Below are 19,605 nucleotides of genomic sequence, written 5' to 3' on the forward strand. Positions count from 1 at the left end.
GGTGTCCCTGACCCCTCCAACCCAATTCTCTGATTCTCTTCTGTGATTCATTCCTATCCCATCTGTAACTACAGCTGTTAACCTGGTCTAGATCAGGTCAGTGCAGAAGCACAGACCATCCCACCAGCAGGGTGCAAGGACCTTGTCATCTCTCCCTGCAGCTGTGCCAGGCAGGGCACTGCCTGCAAGGCAAACACTGCCAAACCAGGCAGGACTCAGCTCTGCAGCACCTGCTTCGCTGCCACAGCACAAATGCAAAGGCATCACCCAACAAACAAACAAAATCCTCCACCCCACCCTGAATGAGGCTTTTCCCTCGCACAGGTGGGGTGAAGTGCAAGTTCAACAGCTTGACTCATACAGCCAAAACTTCACCCAACCCCAGCCACCACAGCAGCATCAGCTGGGGCTGATGCACTTGTGAGCCACAGAGCACACAGCTGAGAGCTTGGAGATACCAAGTCTACTGATACAACACCAAAATTGGTTTTTCTGAAGCCAAGGATATCCAGACTGGTCTTTAGCTAACTTCTGAGTGACAAACCCCAGTCATGTGTCTACTCAAAGGCATGTCTCTGAGCAGCAGCTTCATGCCCTCCATGAATGAACATTTTGTGCACTGGGAAATGTGCCAAATAACTCAGGTATCCGTAACAGTACTGTAATGAATTCTGCTATCTGCTATCCTGCTCAGGTCTGCATCCACACAGCTTCATCCCCCAGCAGCAGAGCTGCCAAGGCAGACGGGCCAGCAAGGCTTCAACAAGAGGGTGAGCAAAATGGCAGCAGGAGCACCCATTACTCACAGGACTGCAAGGATAGAGGGATGGAGTCTGAGCTCAGTGTCCTAATGTACCCACCTTGCCTCCTTTCCTGCAGGTCTCAAGCAGAAGGCAGCTGTGCTGAAGGAGTTAATCTTGCCTGGAACAACCTATCTCCAGTTTCTCAGAAACTCCAAGGCTGCAGAGCTGGGCTTTCTGCTCCCTGCCTGCTCCTGCCTGCCCTGCCTGCAGCCTGACCCCTGACATTTCCACTCTGCTTCTCCCTGGCATGGAAAACTTAACCATACACAAACAAACAGGTTGGGAGGACAGATAAATGGAACAGAGGAGGAGAAAGGGAAGATTGCTCAGATTCCTTGTCAAGGCCCTGATTAAATAACAGCAGCACCACCAGACGTGGGTGAGGGGCTGGCATTTATCAGTAAACCCTGAAGTCTACAGCAAGACATCTCTGTTTAATTAATCCTGAAAGGGTCCCTTCCCCCTTCTACTTCCCAGGGAGGTTCTGAGGATCTGCAAGTTTAAAGACACAGCGAATCCTTTTTAGCTCCTTCCTTACAAAACACGAGGGCAAAACCACAGTCAGGATTTACTAATTCTGTGGCAAAGGCTTCCATTGCACGGACACATGCAGGCAACCCCCACTGAGGGAGCATCTTGGATTCAGTCATACCTCTGAGGCAATACACCCATCATGTGACAGCTTTAGAGTGACCAGCTGGAAGCCAGCACACACGTAATCACAACCAGGCACGGATCTGCAGATCTCACCTGGACTCTTTTTGCCATTCTTACACATTTCCCAATACCCATCTCCCAAGGGATAAGTCTCTTCAGTGCCTGATGCAGTTCTAGTGTCACCCATTTTTGTACAGTTTTCCCATGCCAGCAGTGGAAGAATCTGCACATACACATAAAGCAAGACAAACTGCAAATGCTCTTGTCTCTGGGCTGTCAGGCTTTGGAGGACCTTCCAAGGCACCTTCCATTTCAGGAGGTTCCCTGCCCTTTGACCCAAGGTGAACACTGTATTAGTGCAGAACACCAGAGTTTAGACATCAGCCAGGAAGGGCCACAAAGCTGGAAAGTCACTCCACACCTCAGCAGCAATAAGAGAGGAGCTCTGCTTCCAGGGTGCCTTCATCCCACCACAATGCTCAGAGAGCTGTAAGGTCTCTGAGGGTTGTAACAGCAATGGAAACTCTGGATCCTGTAGAGTGGACAGACCACCAAACCCTAAAACAGCTTCCAGCAGAAAAGGCCTCAGCAAGCACTTCCCAAAGCTCAACATCAGTCCTCAACAGGGAACAGGGCAGGGAGGGTCTGGCAGCACTGCTCAGGCCCCCAGGTCAGCCACCTAAACCACCGTTCACCCAACCATCCATCCAAGCAAACATCCAAGGGATGGCAGAATTACAGAGATCAATTCTTTTTATGTTCCTGCAAAAAGAGAAAATGAAAAAGTAGCAGAAAAATCTCTGTAATAATGACTTCTGGTCCAATAGGAAGCAAAAGAAGGGGTGGGGGGAAAGGGAAAATTTAAAAGTCTAAGTTCAAATTGTAAAATAAATCTGTAATTCATATCAGTTTTATAAAATTCCCAGGAAAATACAAAGTCAAAACCAGTTATTTTCTTGAGGATCTATATTCTTAAATACCTGGTTTCAACACAATCTCTTTTTTAAAGAAGTACTGGGATGGAGGATGAACTGTGAGGAACTGAAAAAGGTCTCTGCCTACCCAAAAAAAATCATTATGCAATGACAAGAGATAATCCAGTCTATAATCAAAGACAGAATCCTGACATGTTCAAAGAGGAAATTATTGTAACAACAGTGACTTTGAAGATGAGAAGGGTTTTTTTGATTGAAACAATGGCCATCAAGATTTTTACTGTAGCAGCCAATGTTTAAATGCATCACTCAGCATGCTGAGTACCTGCAGATACACTAAGCACCAACACAAAAAGACATGAAAAAATTAAATAGTGACACCTAAGAAAGTCCCACCTAAAGTGGAACCAGACAATACTCTCTGAGTGTGAACCACTCACACCAGGGAGCAAACACTCCTACAGATGGCCATGCTTGTCCCAGGGAGTGAAGTTTTACAGAAGAGCCAGTGTCCCACTAATACAAAACTTGCAAGTTACAAGGCACTACACTAAAATATTTAAATTTTTGACATTTGCTTCCAGGAAGTTGCATATTTGGCTGTAAAAGTCGTGATCTGCACTCTTTGCTGAACTAGTGTGATTCACAGAAAATGAATCACAAAAGGCAAGTTTGGTGACTAAAAAAACAGCTGTTCTGTAATGCACCTAACGAGCAGTATCAGATTTGCTGCTGTTTGATTAGGAGACTATTGGAAGATGACTATAAATAACCCTTTCAAAAACAGAATCTGGATTAAGCTCAGTGTTAGCTTGGTGCAAGACTCAGTCAGACTGCCTCACACCTCTCCTGTATCTCACCTTCTAGGAGAAAGCCCAAGCACAGTCCCCCCGAAGGGCAATTTATCACAAAAATTATTCAAAAGCTGTGCAGCATCACTACCACCAAAATTTGTATTTTTAACATGGAAACTTCAAGTTATATCAATCCTGTCCATTTCTCCATCATGCTGAGCATTGCTTATATGTGGGAACCATTTTATTAAAACCATGATAACACTAAACAATTTATTTAATAAAAGCATTTTCTCCACTGTAACTCAGCAGTGAAAAGCTGTTTAAAGCAGAGTCTATCAGCCCTACTTCTTCCACACACTTCTGTTCTCACCATTACATTAAAAACCTTCCACCAAAAATGAAACCATTAAAAAGCATGAATAGAGGTTTTGGTTTTCTCTTAGCTGGAACTGGCAAATCTTCCTGGGGGCATCTCCACTTCTGTTTCACAGTTACACAGGGGATTCCTCCTTCTTTCTTTCATTAGACATTTATGTATCTTCTGCAGAAAAGGAACATATTGAAAGTGATTGAAACACTGTCTCTGTGTTTTTGCTGATGTTGTTCCAGGCCATGCCATACTTGGGCTCACCACCTGTGCCCCAGGTGTGCAACAATGAACCAACACAGGTTAAGGCCACAGTGGGCTTGGCCCTTCTCCCTTTTTGGGTATTTCTGGCAGAAACGCCTTGGTAAGTGCCACGTTCATGTCCCCACTGTGTGGTGGCTGCTGGCCAAGCAGTGGAGCTGTGAAAGCACCGCTGGCATGCACAGCACACACCACCACAGTGACAGCCCAAATCCAGCTGTGACAGCAGGGGAAGGAGCACACCCTGAGATGGGACACCCGCCTTGGAACTCAACATCTGTTTTCCAAGGAGCGCCCAGACAGCCCATGGAACTCAATCCCATGATATTTTAAAGCAGGGAGCACTGCAGATAAAGACAGATCAATTTTGCCCTACATTTTTAAACGAAACTCTCCTGTTTTGGAAAGAATTTAATTAAGGTGAAAATATAATACAGAACTACCCATTTAAGAAGAATGTGCTATTAATTCTTAGCAGTATATGTGGAAGGGAAAATTGCATTTTTATCTAAATGGTTTTTTCAGCATAACCCATTTCCAGTATTCTTTTACAGCTCAGTAGTGGGAACTTTTCACATTTCTATTTGAGCCAGACCACTGTGGAAGGCAGCCTTCAGTAACATGTCAAATACAACCCCTTAAAATGTATTCCAAGAGAAGCTCCACAAACTGAAGAAAGGCCAGAAGAGCACACCTTAAAGGATGGTTGAAAAATAAAAGGAAAAAACGTCTCTCTTAAGGATGTAAGCCAAATTTTTGAGGGGGAGAGGAAAAAGGATGTGGTTTAGGGTGGTTTTTTTTCCCTGAGGGCCAAGAAGAGTTTCGGTCTTCCCTCTCTTCTTCCTCACTTGAAGCAGAAACACCTCGACTTTGATGCAGTTCCCAGTCCCAAATGCACACAAAGAGCAGAATGGGGGCCATGTTATCACTCTGAAAAAATGGACATTCTGAGCTCTAACATGCTCTAGTATGTTCAACCAAAACAAGTGTATGCTAAGAAAGACTCATTTTATCAGCATAAACAAATGCTCATTTCTCACTACAGTTTCATACCATTTGAAACTGAATATAATCCAAACAATAATTCCAAACAGCTGATGCTGGGATCCAAGTTTCCCTGACATACTGCCATCACACAGCAAGAACAACGTCAAGTAAAAGCAAAAGCAGATTCGGAACTGACTGCTTCGAGTTTTACCCTGTTTGCCTAATCTAGCACAAAGAAAGGCAACTATAAAATTGAAAGTTTTAAAAATTCTTCATTTCATCATCAAGGATCTCGTATTCAAGTGAATCTAAACCACAACAGCACAGTGGCCCTGTGTTTAACAAACAAAGCCACTGACTTTTCAAGCACCGCAGCAGGGCTCACTGAAGAAGCTGAAGCTCCGTGTTTTCTAAGCATTGTTCATTTGACATTCTTCACCTCTTTTATTTTTTTTTCCCCCTGCATTGGCTTTTATTAGCTTACTTCAGAAAATTAGTATAACAAAAATTTTATCTTTCAAAACAGACATTTAAAAGTGCAGCAGTTATGGAAATACAATTGGACAATGAACAGTTTTTATTCCCTCTACCTCGCCACACTCCACACAGCAAAGCAGTAATTACAGGAATCTACTTCTGGTTTAAGCTCTACAGTAAGTTCTTTCCAAATTTAAGGCCAGCAACCAACCCTTCATTATGCTTAATAGGTAGACATAAAACATAATTGTATCACAATCTCCCAAAGCACGTTCCCAGCTCTGAGGCTCACACGTGTCTGGCTCAAAAAAGAGATATTTTATCTGTTCTTTTTCCTTAAGAGAAACACTGCAGCACCATTGGCATCCGCCACTCGAGGAAAACTACACAAAACACTAGAGGATCTGGAAAATTATTTGGAGGACTTCACTGTGTTGTTAAAACCTCACATTTCCAAAGTGGTGTTTGTTGGTCCACAGGAGCAGCAGGAGCCTGGTACAGTCAGGACCGTGGTCACCTGCCCCAGGGCCCGGAGCACTGGGAGCAGCAAATTCCCTTCTGCCTTTCCCATTCTCACCTCAGCTAAAATAAGTAACATCAGGATACAGAACATGAACTGGATTTATCTACAGGACACACCACTTTGTCATGTAACGTACAACACAACTTTGATGTACAGAGTTTAAAATCACCCTAAATCACCAGGGCTGCCCTTGAGCTTTCCCCTGTTCCCCTGAACATTTTCCAGCCATCACCCTCACACCCACCCTGCCAACAGCACAAAGAACTGGCAAATGATGGGATGAAACTTCAATAATAATAATCCAGAATGAAGAAATGTTTTGCTAGTCTCCCTTTTTTGTGATCTGCCTTTTTCAAAGTAGTTCATATGAGATTTGAATTGTACTTGGGACAGCCCTTTTTTTCCTCTGCCTCCAGAACTGCTATGGTAGGGAGAGTACAGGGAGCTGGGCTGCGTGTGGTTCCTCCCAGCACAAAAAGAAAAGTATGTGCCTATATTTAGAGGTAGAGAAGGGAGCTATAGCATCCAGGAAAAAAAGAAATAAATCTTACTGATTTTATCTTCAAAAAAGCATTTGTGTTTTTGGTTTGTTTAAATCAAAAATGTGCTGCAAGTGTTTGACCCTATATCCAGCAACAATAAAATCTGTTCTATCATAAAACACCAGCTGCTTTGCACTTTGAATAATAATACTATTTTTAAAGAGTTTCAGAATTATTGTCTCATAGATTGTGGTAGCTTTTATTACAATTACTGGGGAACTCCTTTTTTTTCTTTTGTAGAATACAATCAATAGGCCCATTTGTTATCTTCTTGCTTTTAAAATTGTATTTGGTCTGAAATTTTGGATTACTTTTCAGACTAGGCAAAAAAAACATTTTTCAGCCTAATATCTGGCACCAATAAAAATTAAAACAATTGAGTCAGATCAAAAATACCAGTATTATTAGATGCAGACAGTTACTGGGCTGCCTGGCAGGTCTAAGAGACACCCTTTTTTTAATTATCAGCTCAGTACCACTCCAGGAATAAGTCACACCAGGTGGTTGTGATCTACTGGGCAGCTCAGACCTGAGGTCTGGGTGCTGCTCTCCCATCATCCAGGGGAGCAGGGAGGAGAAGCCCTCCTTTGGTGATGCTTCCAACCCCAGGCACCTGGAAGAGGTGAAAACCTTGCACCAAACTACTTCTGCAACATTTAAGGTCTCTTTTCCTGTTGCTAAGACTGACAAACCTATTTAGAAATTCACTCACACACAGATCAGAAGTGCCATATCTGGGGTTTGGGTTTATTTTTTCCATGAGAGGAGAAATGCTGCCCCGGAGAGGGCAGTACAGCCGCGCCATCCTCACCAAACAAGGAATCCACTCAGAAATGAGATCACCAGGTGGGATGAGATGCTCTCAGCCCTTCATTCCCTGCTCACACACACTTCCCAACCCAGCATCATTCAGCACCAGTGTGCCAGCCTTTGCTGGGTACCCAAGTGCCCTCCAGTTCCACTGTGCACCTCACCAGCATCCTCTGCCCAAGCCCTGGTGGCACCGCCCGTGTTCCGGCGGTGAACCAGCAGCTGCCCAGCCCAACAACGCCTCTTTTATCTCATTTGGACAGTAAATCTTTAGCAGTGGGAACATCTCCCAGGTTTCTAAAGCACCGTGGCAATTTATGGTGCAGTAAATATGATCTTAAATAAAAAATAATCCTAAAGTGGGACCTGAATATGGACTCTGCTGCACTCTAAATCACACGTAGACCCCAATGTCTGTCAGTACGACAGCGATGCCTGGACTCCCCGAGCCGTCCAGCCAGGAGCAGGAACGCTGTGCAGGCATTCCCTCCCTGCCCGAGCCATCCAGCCAGGAGCAGAAAAGCTCTGCAGACATTCCCTCCCTGCCCGTTCCCACTCGCAGCCTCACCTCCAACGGTGCAGGGGAGGGAAGGCTCAGCCCCATTCCCCAGGGAGCAGCACTGCTTGCAGTGATGCACAGCTGTGCTACAGCATCCTCTGCCTCTTCTGACTGCTCTCACCTGAGACCAAAAGGCTTTTAAATGCCATTATGGAGGAATATTATACCTACCCACCCCTCCCTCCAAAAAAAAAAAAAAGAAAAAATAGTGGAAGATTTTTCTAGGAAAGAGATCCTAAAGTTCTGACCAGATAATAACCCCAGCCCAACCTCCATTTCCTATGTTAATAGATCAATTTACATCTTTCTAGCAAAATGGTTTCAGGCTATATTATAAAAAAGAAAAAAGTCATGCCTTTCTTCTGAAACTGCATTTTGGGAGAGGATTAAGGAGGAAGGAAGGATATGACTCTTTCCAGGGCTTTGTAATGTATTTGCTTCGCACAGCAAATTAATATTCTCAATTTTAACTCAGGAGTACATTCTTAATTAGGGTATGAAATGTTTTAAAATTTTCTTCACTTTACAAATGGCTGCTTTTTCAATTAACTGTGCTTCCCCAGCCTCAGGATGATCTTTCTATTAGCAACAGAATGCTTTCGAGTATTTTGTGAATACTAATTCACAAAATTAATTAAATGCAGACTTAACTCTGAAAACATATATTTTACCACCAAAAAACCCTGCTGTCTTCCAACTACTGACCGATCACAAGCTTTTCTGGGATCAAGGGGATCAAATCCTAAAGGCCCAGCAATCAGAACTGAAGGTAAGCGAGTTAAAAGGAAAAAAACCACAAAGTTCTTCATTTTGTATTTTAAATGCTCCAAACACAGAGGGGGATAAAAAAAAAAGATAAATATCCCAAAGTTCACACAAAGTGGCGGCGGGAGCAGGACTGTGGCACGTCTCTCCCATCGCTCACAGTCAGAGCTAGCAGAGCCCTTCGAGCTCCCACACGTGTTGTCCGTGTTTAAACTCAAATAAACTGTATTTATTTCAATGTAAAAAATCTATCAAAGCAGCACTTAAACATAACCAGATTTCTGCTTACCAAACCAAAAAAAGCTTTTTCTGACAAATGTTAAAAGCTAATAAAAAAATGTAGACCGCCCAAGCGTCATGCTCGGTGGTGTTACGTTAAAACACTGAACAGACACAAACAGATTTGCTGGAATTGAAAACAAACAGACACAAAGTGCCCTGCTGCAGGGTCTGGGCAGCACCTCAGCCTGCAGCCAGGACTCAGCTCCTGCTCAGGAGCTGCCCCTGATGGATGCGCACGTGCATCCCAGGGAGCGGCACCGGCGGCGGCGCCAGAGCAGCTCCTGCCCAAACGGGCAAGGCAAAACTTGGGAAAATGTTACTTCCAAATGGAACAGACCCAGTCCTACAGAGAGGGATGTGCCCTACGTGTGAGTCAGGCGTCTCGAAAGGGCACAAGCACAGAACTAAAGTACTCCTATGGCAATGCCCGTGCTGCTACAACAAATAACCCAAGTACAGGAAAGAAAGACAGAACAGTGGTGACCACGTATTTTTGCATTAGTGTGGATAGAAAGTGCAACACTAAGGCACATTTCTAGACCAACGAGTCTTAAAACTTCTTACATCAACTAAGGAAAATGCATTCGCCCCATCCAGATGCTTTTGTCACTTGCCAGGAGATGAGCGGAACATGTAGCCTTAGAGAAGAGGGCACTGGCAGGGAGAGGAGAAGGGGTGCTTAAGAGGGGAACAGTAAAGCAGCATCATCTAAGATGTTCTCTTTGAAGTATTAAGAAAGTCAGCTTGTAAAAATTAATGGATTAGACCTCCAGCTGTTCAATTCTCAGCTTTAAATTTAGAAGGTATTTGACTTTGGAGTATTGGCACATAATCCATTAAATATATTTAAATTTGTAAAAAAACCCTAAAATCGTTTGTATTAAAAGGCCACTAATAACTCAGAATGTTTTAACTGCACCAACACAAAAGCATCTGGCAAAGGAAAAGCAGCAAACTACAAAGAATCACACTATTTTTATATAAGCCAGTCATCTAATCACTATGTGTAAACTGGGTCTATCTACAGAACAGCAAAAATTCGGAATCACATTTTAAAAACTGAGAAATCTAACCAAGACCAGAAAGGTGAGGGCAGACCTTGAATTTCCTGGGTGATTCCACAGCTTCACCTATTTGATTTCCATAAGGTTCCCCATGTCCCTTACCCAAGATCTGGTGCACAGCCAGCCATGTTCTGAACAGCCCTCACTAACACAGGCTCTCATTTAAAAACGCCTCTCAAAAAACAAAACTATTTCATATTTAAAAATAAACAACACACCGATCTTAAACGTGTCCAGCAAACCTTAATCACGTGTTTACAGGTGCAAACATCGTTCTTTCCAAGGTTTTTCAATGGAAAAGCTGGAGCTGCTGGGCAGGGAGGCGGACGCCGGCCGGAGCCGCGGCGCGAGGGCGAGGTGGCTCTACCAGCGCCTGACACCCACCGCCCGCGCTGCCTGCATCCAACACGCTCCAGTCCGAAACACACACAAGGACAACCCATTCTGCACTAGGGATAAAACAGGGAATGAGCCTCTGCCTCCAATTTGACAGGTCTCTTTCGGTATTCTCAATGCGCTTGAGAAATTATGTCACGAAACAGCCTCTGATATTTCGGTAAATTTAGCGTTAACAAAGCATACGCGTTAGGCCACCTGAAGATTCAATATAGAACTGGCTGTGCACTTTCTGAGGAGACTCTCCTCACACTCAGATTTAACAGAAATACACGAGAAACCACTGACTGAAAATGTACAGTAATTTGTCTAGTACTAAAATTTTATATGGCCACATAAAGGCATTTTACTGTACCAAAACCTTTCCCTGGTATAGAATACTACTGAGGCTGAGAGTCAGCTGGTTCAAATAAAAGCAGCCTATTTAGTTTCAGGTTAGACTTTTGTTTGATGCCTTATTCTTTGTTCTACACAAGTAACAACAATTTGTATCTATAGACATTGCTAATTAGTAACACTTTTTATCAAAATATTATTTGCAGTTCTATGGTTTAGCATTCCACTAGGTGATTGGTAAAAAAAACCAGGTACTGTACCATAAAAAGTAAGAGGAGACTTGGTGTAATACATCACAGATCAAAATAAATCTATGCTGTCATCCAAGTTCATATATAAATACTAAGTCTAATTCATTTCCTTTTACATCATACATAAAGATCTGAAGCACATTCACACACCAATTTCAAGAAACATCTCCCTCAAAGTCTGTCTCACGTAGATCCTCACACCAAGTGTGTGCAAAACAACCCCATTAAAACTCGCCTTGCAACTGAGTGGGCATCAGAAAATAACAGACTTTGGGGTAAGGAAGCACCAGGATGCAAACCAGATAGGTAATCTGCATTCAATCAAACACAGCTAGATTGTCCACTGAAATGAAAACAGGTAAATCTAGAGACCAAAAATTAACAGCCAGACAGACGGTGGATGCAAAGGCAAACACTGGCCACAGTTGTTACTGAAATGCCAATAAATTTACACATTTCCTGCACTAAATATTTTAGTATATTACAGCAAGAGGAAATAATACTGAAAATTCTGTCTTTTTCTAATATATGCCATAAAGGTCGACAAGCACACTGCTACATAATGTTTATAAAACAAAGGAAAATATTTCTAAACAGAAGCATTTTCTAGTAAAAAGTATAAAAATTATAGTCAGTTAAGGTAAACAATGGAGAATTTCTATCATTCACATGAGGCCAAGCAGGGGCAACCCTTCCAATTATTTTTTTTGAACAGGTTAGAAAAGTTTAAAGCATCATATTAAATCCAAATCTAATGCACAGCAAACTCTCTCCCAGGATAAGCAGCAGGAGCGTTCTTCCCTCGTCACTCTGATTGCTAATCCAGATGATTTAATAAAGATGTAGATTTGATATATGTGGAGTTTATTGTGTAACTTCAAGACAAAGGCAATAGCTTCTTTTTTCACTAAATTGCTAAAATTGTGTAAGTTTCAGCAGCCCAGTGAGACAAAGCAGCATCGGGAATCACAGCCCCCTCGCTGGAAAAGGCGCTGAGCTTTGCTGCTGAACTCGCTTCCACAGCGCTCACTACAACACAGCCGCTCACAGCACATCGCTTGCAGTGAGGGTTCAGTGCCTGAAAAACCTCACGAGAGGTCTGACAAACTCAGTCCTGGTAAACAAACACAGTCCCTTGGTAAAGCCTCTAAAAGAACTAAGCAGTATTTAAAATAAAGCGAGCAGCAGAATGCACTGGAAAGGGAAAGAAAACAAAGGCTCCCGGCCGCATCTGGACCAAATTTGACCTTTGTTAATGTATTTCTAGTAATTCACAGATGTTACACACTGTTCCAGCAAGAGGGTTGGCCTGTGGGCTCATTCCAGTGACAGGTTCGGTGTAACAATGAAATATGAACAAAAACTCACAGATGAAGGCTAACGGTGCCGCGTGGCACGTGCCCATCAGCCCGGACTGACAAGCCCAACAACCACGGAGCAGCAAAACATACTCCCATCCTTTCCACCTGCACAGTTCTAGGTACATACTGATGTCTTCACCTGACATCTGCAGTACGGGACTTTCAAAATTTCAATTAAAAACTAAAAACCAAAACCCCACCAGCACTTAATTAATGGGTTTCTAAAGAATACTAATACACATTTCACTGAAGGGGAAATCGTTCTGGTTTGGTCAAACCAGGAAAAGCAAAACCCCATTAAACTGGCCCCAGATTTTTAAGTGAATTTGGACTGGTTATTCTTTGTCAGCTAGAGCTGTGGTGTTGGAAGTCAAGACGACCCCTCTAGACTCAGTGTTATTTATCTCTCACTCCCAGCTCAAGCTGCTAGGCAGAGGAAAACACGATATTCTAGAAAGCATTTTCAGGGGAAAAAACCCCAAAACCTACCAGCTACTTCACATTAAACATGTTGGTACAAGAAGTGATGCATCAGAGAAAACTTACAGAAAACACATTTCAGGGCAGAGCCATGTCCAGGCAGCATTACTAACACTACATTCCGGAATGGAACGTGAACGCACGCTCAGAGCTCGCGGCAGGCCAGCGCCGGAGGTGTCACACCTCACAGCACCGGTGTCTGCTCCCAGCAACCTCCAGACCCACAGCTCACACAAGTGCCGGAGATCAGCAAATCATTTTAATGCCGTTATTGGAAAAAAGGTGAGCTCCCAGGAATCTGAGCAGCCATTAAAACAACTCAAGTTGTTTTCCCCCATAACCTGCGCACTAACAGAGTATTTGAGAAGTTCCTGATCCTGCTGTATTTTGGGGAGTCTGCTCTTTCCTTCACGGCCAGCACTGAAGTCGGACCCTCTGGTCCTGGAGAGTGGCAGGCAGTGGACAAAGTCCCCAGCACTGCACCGAGGGGAAGCTGCCCCCCGGCACCCACCTCCCCTTCCTCCACCTCCCCGCACCTGAGGAGCCGCCGGTGCCAATCGCAGCAGTGCCACAGTGGAATAAATCCCCAGCCGCTCTCATGGCAGGTGTAAATCAGAAGCCCCAACAAGCCTCCACTGGGAAGGACCCCGGGTCTAATGCTGCTCACATTGATGCTCCCCAGCCCCAGAATGGTGCCCACCTTCCAGCATGGAACGCAGAGGAGCTGCCTGAATTCGGAGGAGCACTGTCTGGAGCCTGCGCATCCACCCAGACACTGGGTTTCTGCTGGAACAAACACCACAGTGCAAATCCCAGCCGACTGAGAAGGTTTCAAATCTCAGCCCATGACTAAAGGAAGCCTTTTCTTAAACACAGTTTCACACACTCAGGGGTATGGCGATGTTAAGTTTAATTATTTCTACTGACCGAGGTGAACAGCCTGTTTTGTCTCACCCGTTGTATCTTTATCATCTCTAACAACAGTTAAAGTAAATTCTCTGTGAGTCTGTATAAATTTCCTCATCCGAGGAACCAGCCCATTCAAATCCCTCAAGTGACTAAAGCATGAACCAACCCGAGCGCCTCTGCATTGTTGTGGAACTGGTTTGCTATTTTATGTTAAGCCTCTGAAATACTAAAACATATCCTTATATAGGAACACTGATTAAATGGTTTTCCTTCCAAGTGATGAACTGTTTTAACACCAACATTGTGGTTATCGCGACCAGAAAGCAATTACTTCTTTCACTAGCTGTTACTAAGAATAGCTGTGATCAAAGTGACTGGAGGAGTGCTGTTAAAAGACGCTGCAGAAGCATCGCTCCATATGACACACACACACACACACACACACAAAATATAGATCATTTTAAACCAAATTACACTTTTAATAAATGTGCTGTTCAAAATAAAATCGCTGCTCAGGATTTCTTTTAAATCACTGCTCAGGATTTCTTTTTTTTCATCCAAGAAGTGAAGATCTATAGAAGAAGTTATTCTTTCAAAATCTATTTCTAAACGCAGCACGGTGTGAGATGTGTGTATCTGTGTGTGTGTGTGAAAGTGCACACGTAACGGGGTGCGTGCGGTGTGAGAGAACGTATGTATGTGCTTGAGCCTGCCAAGGCAGAAGTAACAGGAACTGTGATTTGTGCTAACTAGCTATTGATCCAGTCAGATCTAGATGTTGTGTACAAGAAACAATAAAAGAGAAGGGGCCAGGAAGGATGCTGTGTGCAACTCCATTTAAAAATGGAAAAGAAGGGCCCCAAACAAACCAATTTATGTCCTTGCCTGGGTGAAGCATGGAGAATGCTGATGGGCTTCCTCGGGTCTGCCGTGCATGCTAAACACTCTGCTCGAAATGAGAGTCTCCTGCGCTGGGCATTAAACATGAACAAAGAGACAAACCGTGGGGGCTAGGATTCATGCTTCAGAAAGCCAAAGCTGCAAAGCCAACCAGAACCAGGTTAAGAAACAGCCCAGTTTCCTAACCAGCTCCCTTCTAATTTCACCAACAACTTTCTTAGCAAAATTACTAAATGTGAAGGGCTGCAAAAAGTCAGTTTCTACTACCAGAGATAATGAAAACAATTTCAAACTACACTGCAGTGCCAAAATACCACCTTTCCTAGACACAAATAATGAGTTTATATTGTGTAAACTGCACACATGTATTTCTAGCACACCAAAACCCACCCGTTTGCCCTCAGATAGCAGGTACAGCATGTGCACCCATTGTAACAATCACACATACAGCTAGGCAGGTTGTAAAATAGGGATTTGATAAGATAAAATAGAAAGCAATTGAATCTATAATCATCCTTATCTTAAACAGCTTTTATAATGGAGAGTTTTCCATTAAAATATTTTTTCCTAAGCCTGGGGAATTATGATGCCCTCTGGACACAAGGAAGATCAAAAATGACAACTAATGTCAAAATTAAACATCTGTCAACTAAGCAAGTTTTACACTAACAGACCCAGAGCCTTATTTTAAACTGCCTTTCAGTTAAATCAAAATAATTTGTTACAAGCCGTTCAGTTCAGTATCACACTGCTGTGGGCTCCAAATGCAAGCAGGGGGCACCTGGACCTGAAGGGGCAGAACTACCACCAAATTCATGTTCTTGTCGTTAGGGAAAAGCTCAGTCACAGTTTTGGGAAAGTGTCCGGAAGGTTAAGCTGGCACCAGGCTCTGTGGGAGCCCCCTCAGAACCTCAGGCTGGAGTTCCCTTCTGCAGCATCCCAGGCCCAGGAGCTCAGGTGAGGCTCACTGGGAGCCCCTCTGCTCAGCACCCCCATCTACCCATTTTCTAGGAGGCATGATGGGGACAGGGATGGCAGCAGAGATGCCATGGGGCAGTTGTCACCTGGGTCAGTCAGGCAGCAAGCACTTTGTCCCTGACACTGCTCCCCCCATCAGAGCCACCCAGCATCCCAGCATCCTGCAGCCCGACTGGGAAGGTGCCTGGAACCCACCAGGGGTGGAGCCAGTGTGTGCCCAGAGTACCAGAGCTGCAGCCTCACCATGTCCCCTTCCCTGAGCAGCCCACAACCACCCCTACCCCTGTGCCAGCACCCCTGTGGGACATCTGATACCTTCTTTGCTGGGGTTCGGGGGCTTGGGCTTCTCCCAGGGCGCCATGGGCTTGTCCTCCTCCTGTCCCTCCATCAGGGCCTTCTCTCCAGGCAGGTACCAGGTGGAGTTGTGCTCTGCCATCAGGGAGTCCAGGTCGATGGTGCTCATGGTGCCCTTGACACCCTCCGAGCAGCAGCTGCCCAGGTCACTGTCCCCATTCTGCCCCGCACACTCCCCCTTCTTGCTCTTCAACCCCAAGGGCTGGTCTTCCGAGATGCTGAACTGCTGCCGCTGGAGCTGGATCTGTGCCTGCAGGATCTCCAGGGGGTGGATCTCATCCTGGGCCGAGGTGCTCGTGGGGGTCCGCACCTGCTCCATGCTTGGCGTGCCAGGGTGAGCGCCCGCCGTGGTGCTGAGCCCATAGCTGTCGGGGGTCGAGGTAGATGTACTGAGAAGGCCAAGGGCCAGGGGCTTCTGTCCGTTGAGAAGTGCGTGCTCCCCACGGGGCAGCTTGGGCGAACCACCCAGCAGCGGGCTACGGGTGGGCTTGGAGGTGGCGTTGTCGGAGCTGGAGGACACCTCGTCCTCGTTGCCGTAGCTGGTGCTGACCTCGTCGGGAAAGTCCACGTGCGGGGAGCTGCCGTCCGACTTGGTCACGCTCTGGATGCCGCTGTCCAGGGAGGACATCAGGTCGGGCTGCTCCGCCAGCAACAGTTCGCTGCCCTTGCCCCAGGATGGTGAGGTCAGGGGCTTGTCATGAGGGGTGCCTCCGCCGCGCTCAGCGCCCGCAGCCCCCGGCGGGGCCCCCGCCGCCACCGGCACTGCCGGCTGCCCTGGGCTCACACCGGCTCCCCCGCCCTCGGCAGCTGAGAACTTCTCAAAAAACGTGCCGGGGCTGACGTGCCCACTGTCCCGTTTCCGGCGACCCCGACCCCGCCCGCCACCCGCCTTCCCCTCGCCACCGGCCACCGGCTCCAGCGCGTAGCCGGGCGAGAGGCTGCTCTCCGCAGGCAACAGCGGGGCAGCGCCCGCTGCTTTGCCCGTGCCACCCCCACCTACTGGCGGGCCTGCTGGGAAGTAGTCCGGGGCAGCAGGTGGCGGGTCAGGCTCGGCCTGGCTGAGCTTGCGCTTGGCCTCGGCCGGGCTCTTCTTGTTGAAGGTGACGTTGAGGTTGGGAGCGCCCAGACTCGCGATCATGTTTTGGCAGGCAGTGGAGAGGGCAGCCAGGCAGCTCTGCCCGAAGACATTGTCCTTGCTGGCCGCCTTGCTGAAGGAGCCCAGCGAGAGGGCACCCAGCTTGCTGGCAGCGGGCCGCGGTGGGGCTGGCGGGGGAAACTCGGGCGGGGGCGGTGGGTAAGCACCTGGCGAGGCGCTGAGGGCAGGTGCAGCCCCGTGGGCCGCCGGCTGCCGCGCTGCCGCCCCAAAGGGGAAGCCAGGCTGAGCGGCGAAGTCGGCGGGGCCACGGCGCTCAGCAGGGGCGCTGGGCAGTGCCACGCCGCTGCCTGGCGACTGCAGCTGCGAGAGGCCACCCATCGTGGGTGTGAAGGGCGGATGGACGCCGGGCGACGGCAGGGCCTGCGCTGGCCCCTCGCCTGCCATCCGCAAGGGCTCCTGCAGCCCCAGCCCACTGGCACCCGGCCGGAAGAGCACGGCAGGGCCACCCGGCTGCAGGCCCAGCTCGTGGGGGGCTGCCTCGGCTGGTAGCCCGGGCGCTGCCAAGCGCCTCGGCAGCAGCTCCCCGGGCGGCGGTGGCCCTGCGAACCAGGCGCTGTCGGGGGCCAGGTGCGGCGCCGGCGCATCGAAGCTGCGGCCGCCACCAGCCTCCCGCTCGAAGGCTGGCGGGGGCAGGCTGCCGGGTGCGCCCACCTCACCATGGTGCCCCAGCTGCTGCAGACTGGGCGGCCGCAGGCGCTGCTGGCTTCGCGAGGCCATCTGCTTCATCACCAGGGCCGCGTTCTGGCGCTGCGCCAGTGCCGGGTGCTCAGGGCCGCCGTGTGGCAACGGGCCCCCAAAGGCCTCAGGTGCCGGCGGGGTGAACTCGCCCGGCAGGCCAGGGTAGGCCGTCGGGGAAAGGTGACTCTCCATGGCCGGGCCGTGCATGCCGCCGCCCCAGGAGGCACAGCGCTCGACGCCAGGAGTGTTGGGGAAGTCAAACCGCGGCCTCTTGGCGACGCTCACGTAGGGGGCATCGAAGTGCTGCAGTCTTTGATTTGGTGGCTGTTGCGGAGGAGGGTGCTGCATATTAAACACGGGGTCGGTGTAGGGATGCATATTCCTGTTCTCCAGTCTGTGAATAGGGTATTCAAACTGTGCATGCTGGTTCTGCATTATGGGCCCATTGTCCTGCAGGTTGGAGTTGGGAGCGTTGGCTTCTGTTTGCTGTTGCCTAGGGATGGCTGGCGGGCAGGAGTTCTGTCTGGCCAGCAAGCCCGGCGGCTGCTGCGGTGCTTGCGGTGGTGGTGGCGGCTGCTGCTGCTGCTGCATCAGCGGGTGCCTGGCGTTGGCCCCCGGCTCCAGACTGGCCGACATCTTCCGCGCCCCCCCGAAGCGCTCGAAGAAGACGCCGTGCTGCTGCGGCGGGTGCGCCTTGGCCACGGCCATGCCCGGCGCCCGGGGCAGGGCGGGCGCCCCCGCGAAGCTGCCGCCCGCCGGCACCTGCCGCCCGCCGCCGTAGTGCGGCAGCTGCCCCTCAGGCTCCGACGGGGAGAAGACGGGCAGCTCGAAGTGGCCGGCAGGGCCGTCGCCAGGGTAATTGTATTCCAGCGAGTCCACGCCGCCCTGCGCCGGCAGCCGCCGCGGCTCCAGGCCGTGGGGCTCGGAGGAGCCGGCCGCCGGCAGCCCGTGGAAGGAGGCAGCGCGGTTGGGGGACTGGTCGAGGGGCAGGCAGGGCGCCGGCACGGCGTGGCTGGCGGCGCCGGCGCCGTGGTGCTGGAAATCGGGCAAGGTCCCGGGGCGCTGCTGCCCGAAGCCCTCGCCGCTCTGGCCCTCGGCCATGTGCTCGTAGCCGTCGGCGAACGCCGTCTGCCCGCCCAGCGCACCGCTGTAGCCCAGAAGGCGCCCGCCGTGCACGCAGGAGGCGCCGGGGTCGGGCCCGAAGCCGCCGCCGAAGTGCGGGGGGTGCTGGTGCGGGTGGGGGGCGCCGCCGGGGCCGCCGTGCGGCTGCTGTCCGCCGAAGAAGCCGTGCACGGGCGGCTGCATGCCGCCGCCGTGCAGCTCGGCGGGGCCGCGGCCCGGGAAGCCGTAGCCGTCCCCGGCCAGGCTCATGTTCATGCCCAGGAGGGGCGGCTCGCCCAGCGCTCCCAGGGCCGGGTCCGCCGGTGCTGGGCCGCCGCCGGGGAAGGCCGGCGCCTTGAAGTGCGCGCTCATGCTCAGTCCGGGCTGGCCGAAGCCCCGCTCCGCCTGCCCGCCGCTCCGGCCGCTGTTCTGCGGCTCGAACTGCTCCAGCCCGAACATCCTGCGCGGCTCCTCAGCAGGGCATGGCTGCTCCGCGCCGCTCCGCCGTCCCGCTGCCCGCCGCTCCCCGCTGCTCCGCTCCGCGCCACTCGGCCGCCCCCGCTCACATCCTGCCGCGCCGCCGGCACCGGCCGCTCGCCCGCGCTCACCCCGCCGCTCGCCGCTCGCTGCTGCCCGAGAGCCGACGGGGCGGCGCGCCCCCGCTCACAGGCTCCGGCGCCCGGGAGCTGCGCGCCGCATCGCCGGCCGGCCGTGCGCTCCCGCGGCTCGCAGCGCTCCGGCGGCGGCGGGGCCGGGGCGCGGGGCCGGGCGGGCGCTGCGAGGGCTGCGCCGCGCTCCCCGCGCGCTGCCGCGCTCTCACCCAGCGCTGGCGGAGCAGCAACAAGTTTTGCATTTCAGCGATGAATTTCAGCCATC

At 49.6% G+C, this 19,605-nt stretch overlaps 1 protein-coding gene across 2 annotated transcripts in view; it reads right to left on the reverse strand.

Annotated features, from left to right (window-relative positions):
- MN1 (MN1 proto-oncogene, transcriptional regulator) overlaps window positions 1-19,393 on the reverse strand; it is an 83,312-nt gene extending 63,919 nt beyond the window's left edge. For both annotated transcript variants that reach the window (XM_036393167.1, XM_036393166.1), the window contains exon 1: window positions 15,756-19,393. In XM_036393167.1, coding sequence (XP_036249060.1) covers window positions 15,756-19,188 — 3,433 coding nt within the window. In that variant the 5' untranslated portion in view covers window positions 19,189-19,393. The remainder of the gene's footprint in view (window positions 1-15,755) is intronic.
- Between the last annotated feature and the right edge of the window lie 212 nt (window positions 19,394-19,605).

This window comes from Molothrus ater, chromosome 18, assembly GCF_012460135.2.
Source record: "Molothrus ater isolate BHLD 08-10-18 breed brown headed cowbird chromosome 18, BPBGC_Mater_1.1, whole genome shotgun sequence".
In the NCBI taxonomy this organism is placed as follows: Eukaryota; Metazoa; Chordata; class Aves; order Passeriformes; family Icteridae; genus Molothrus; species Molothrus ater.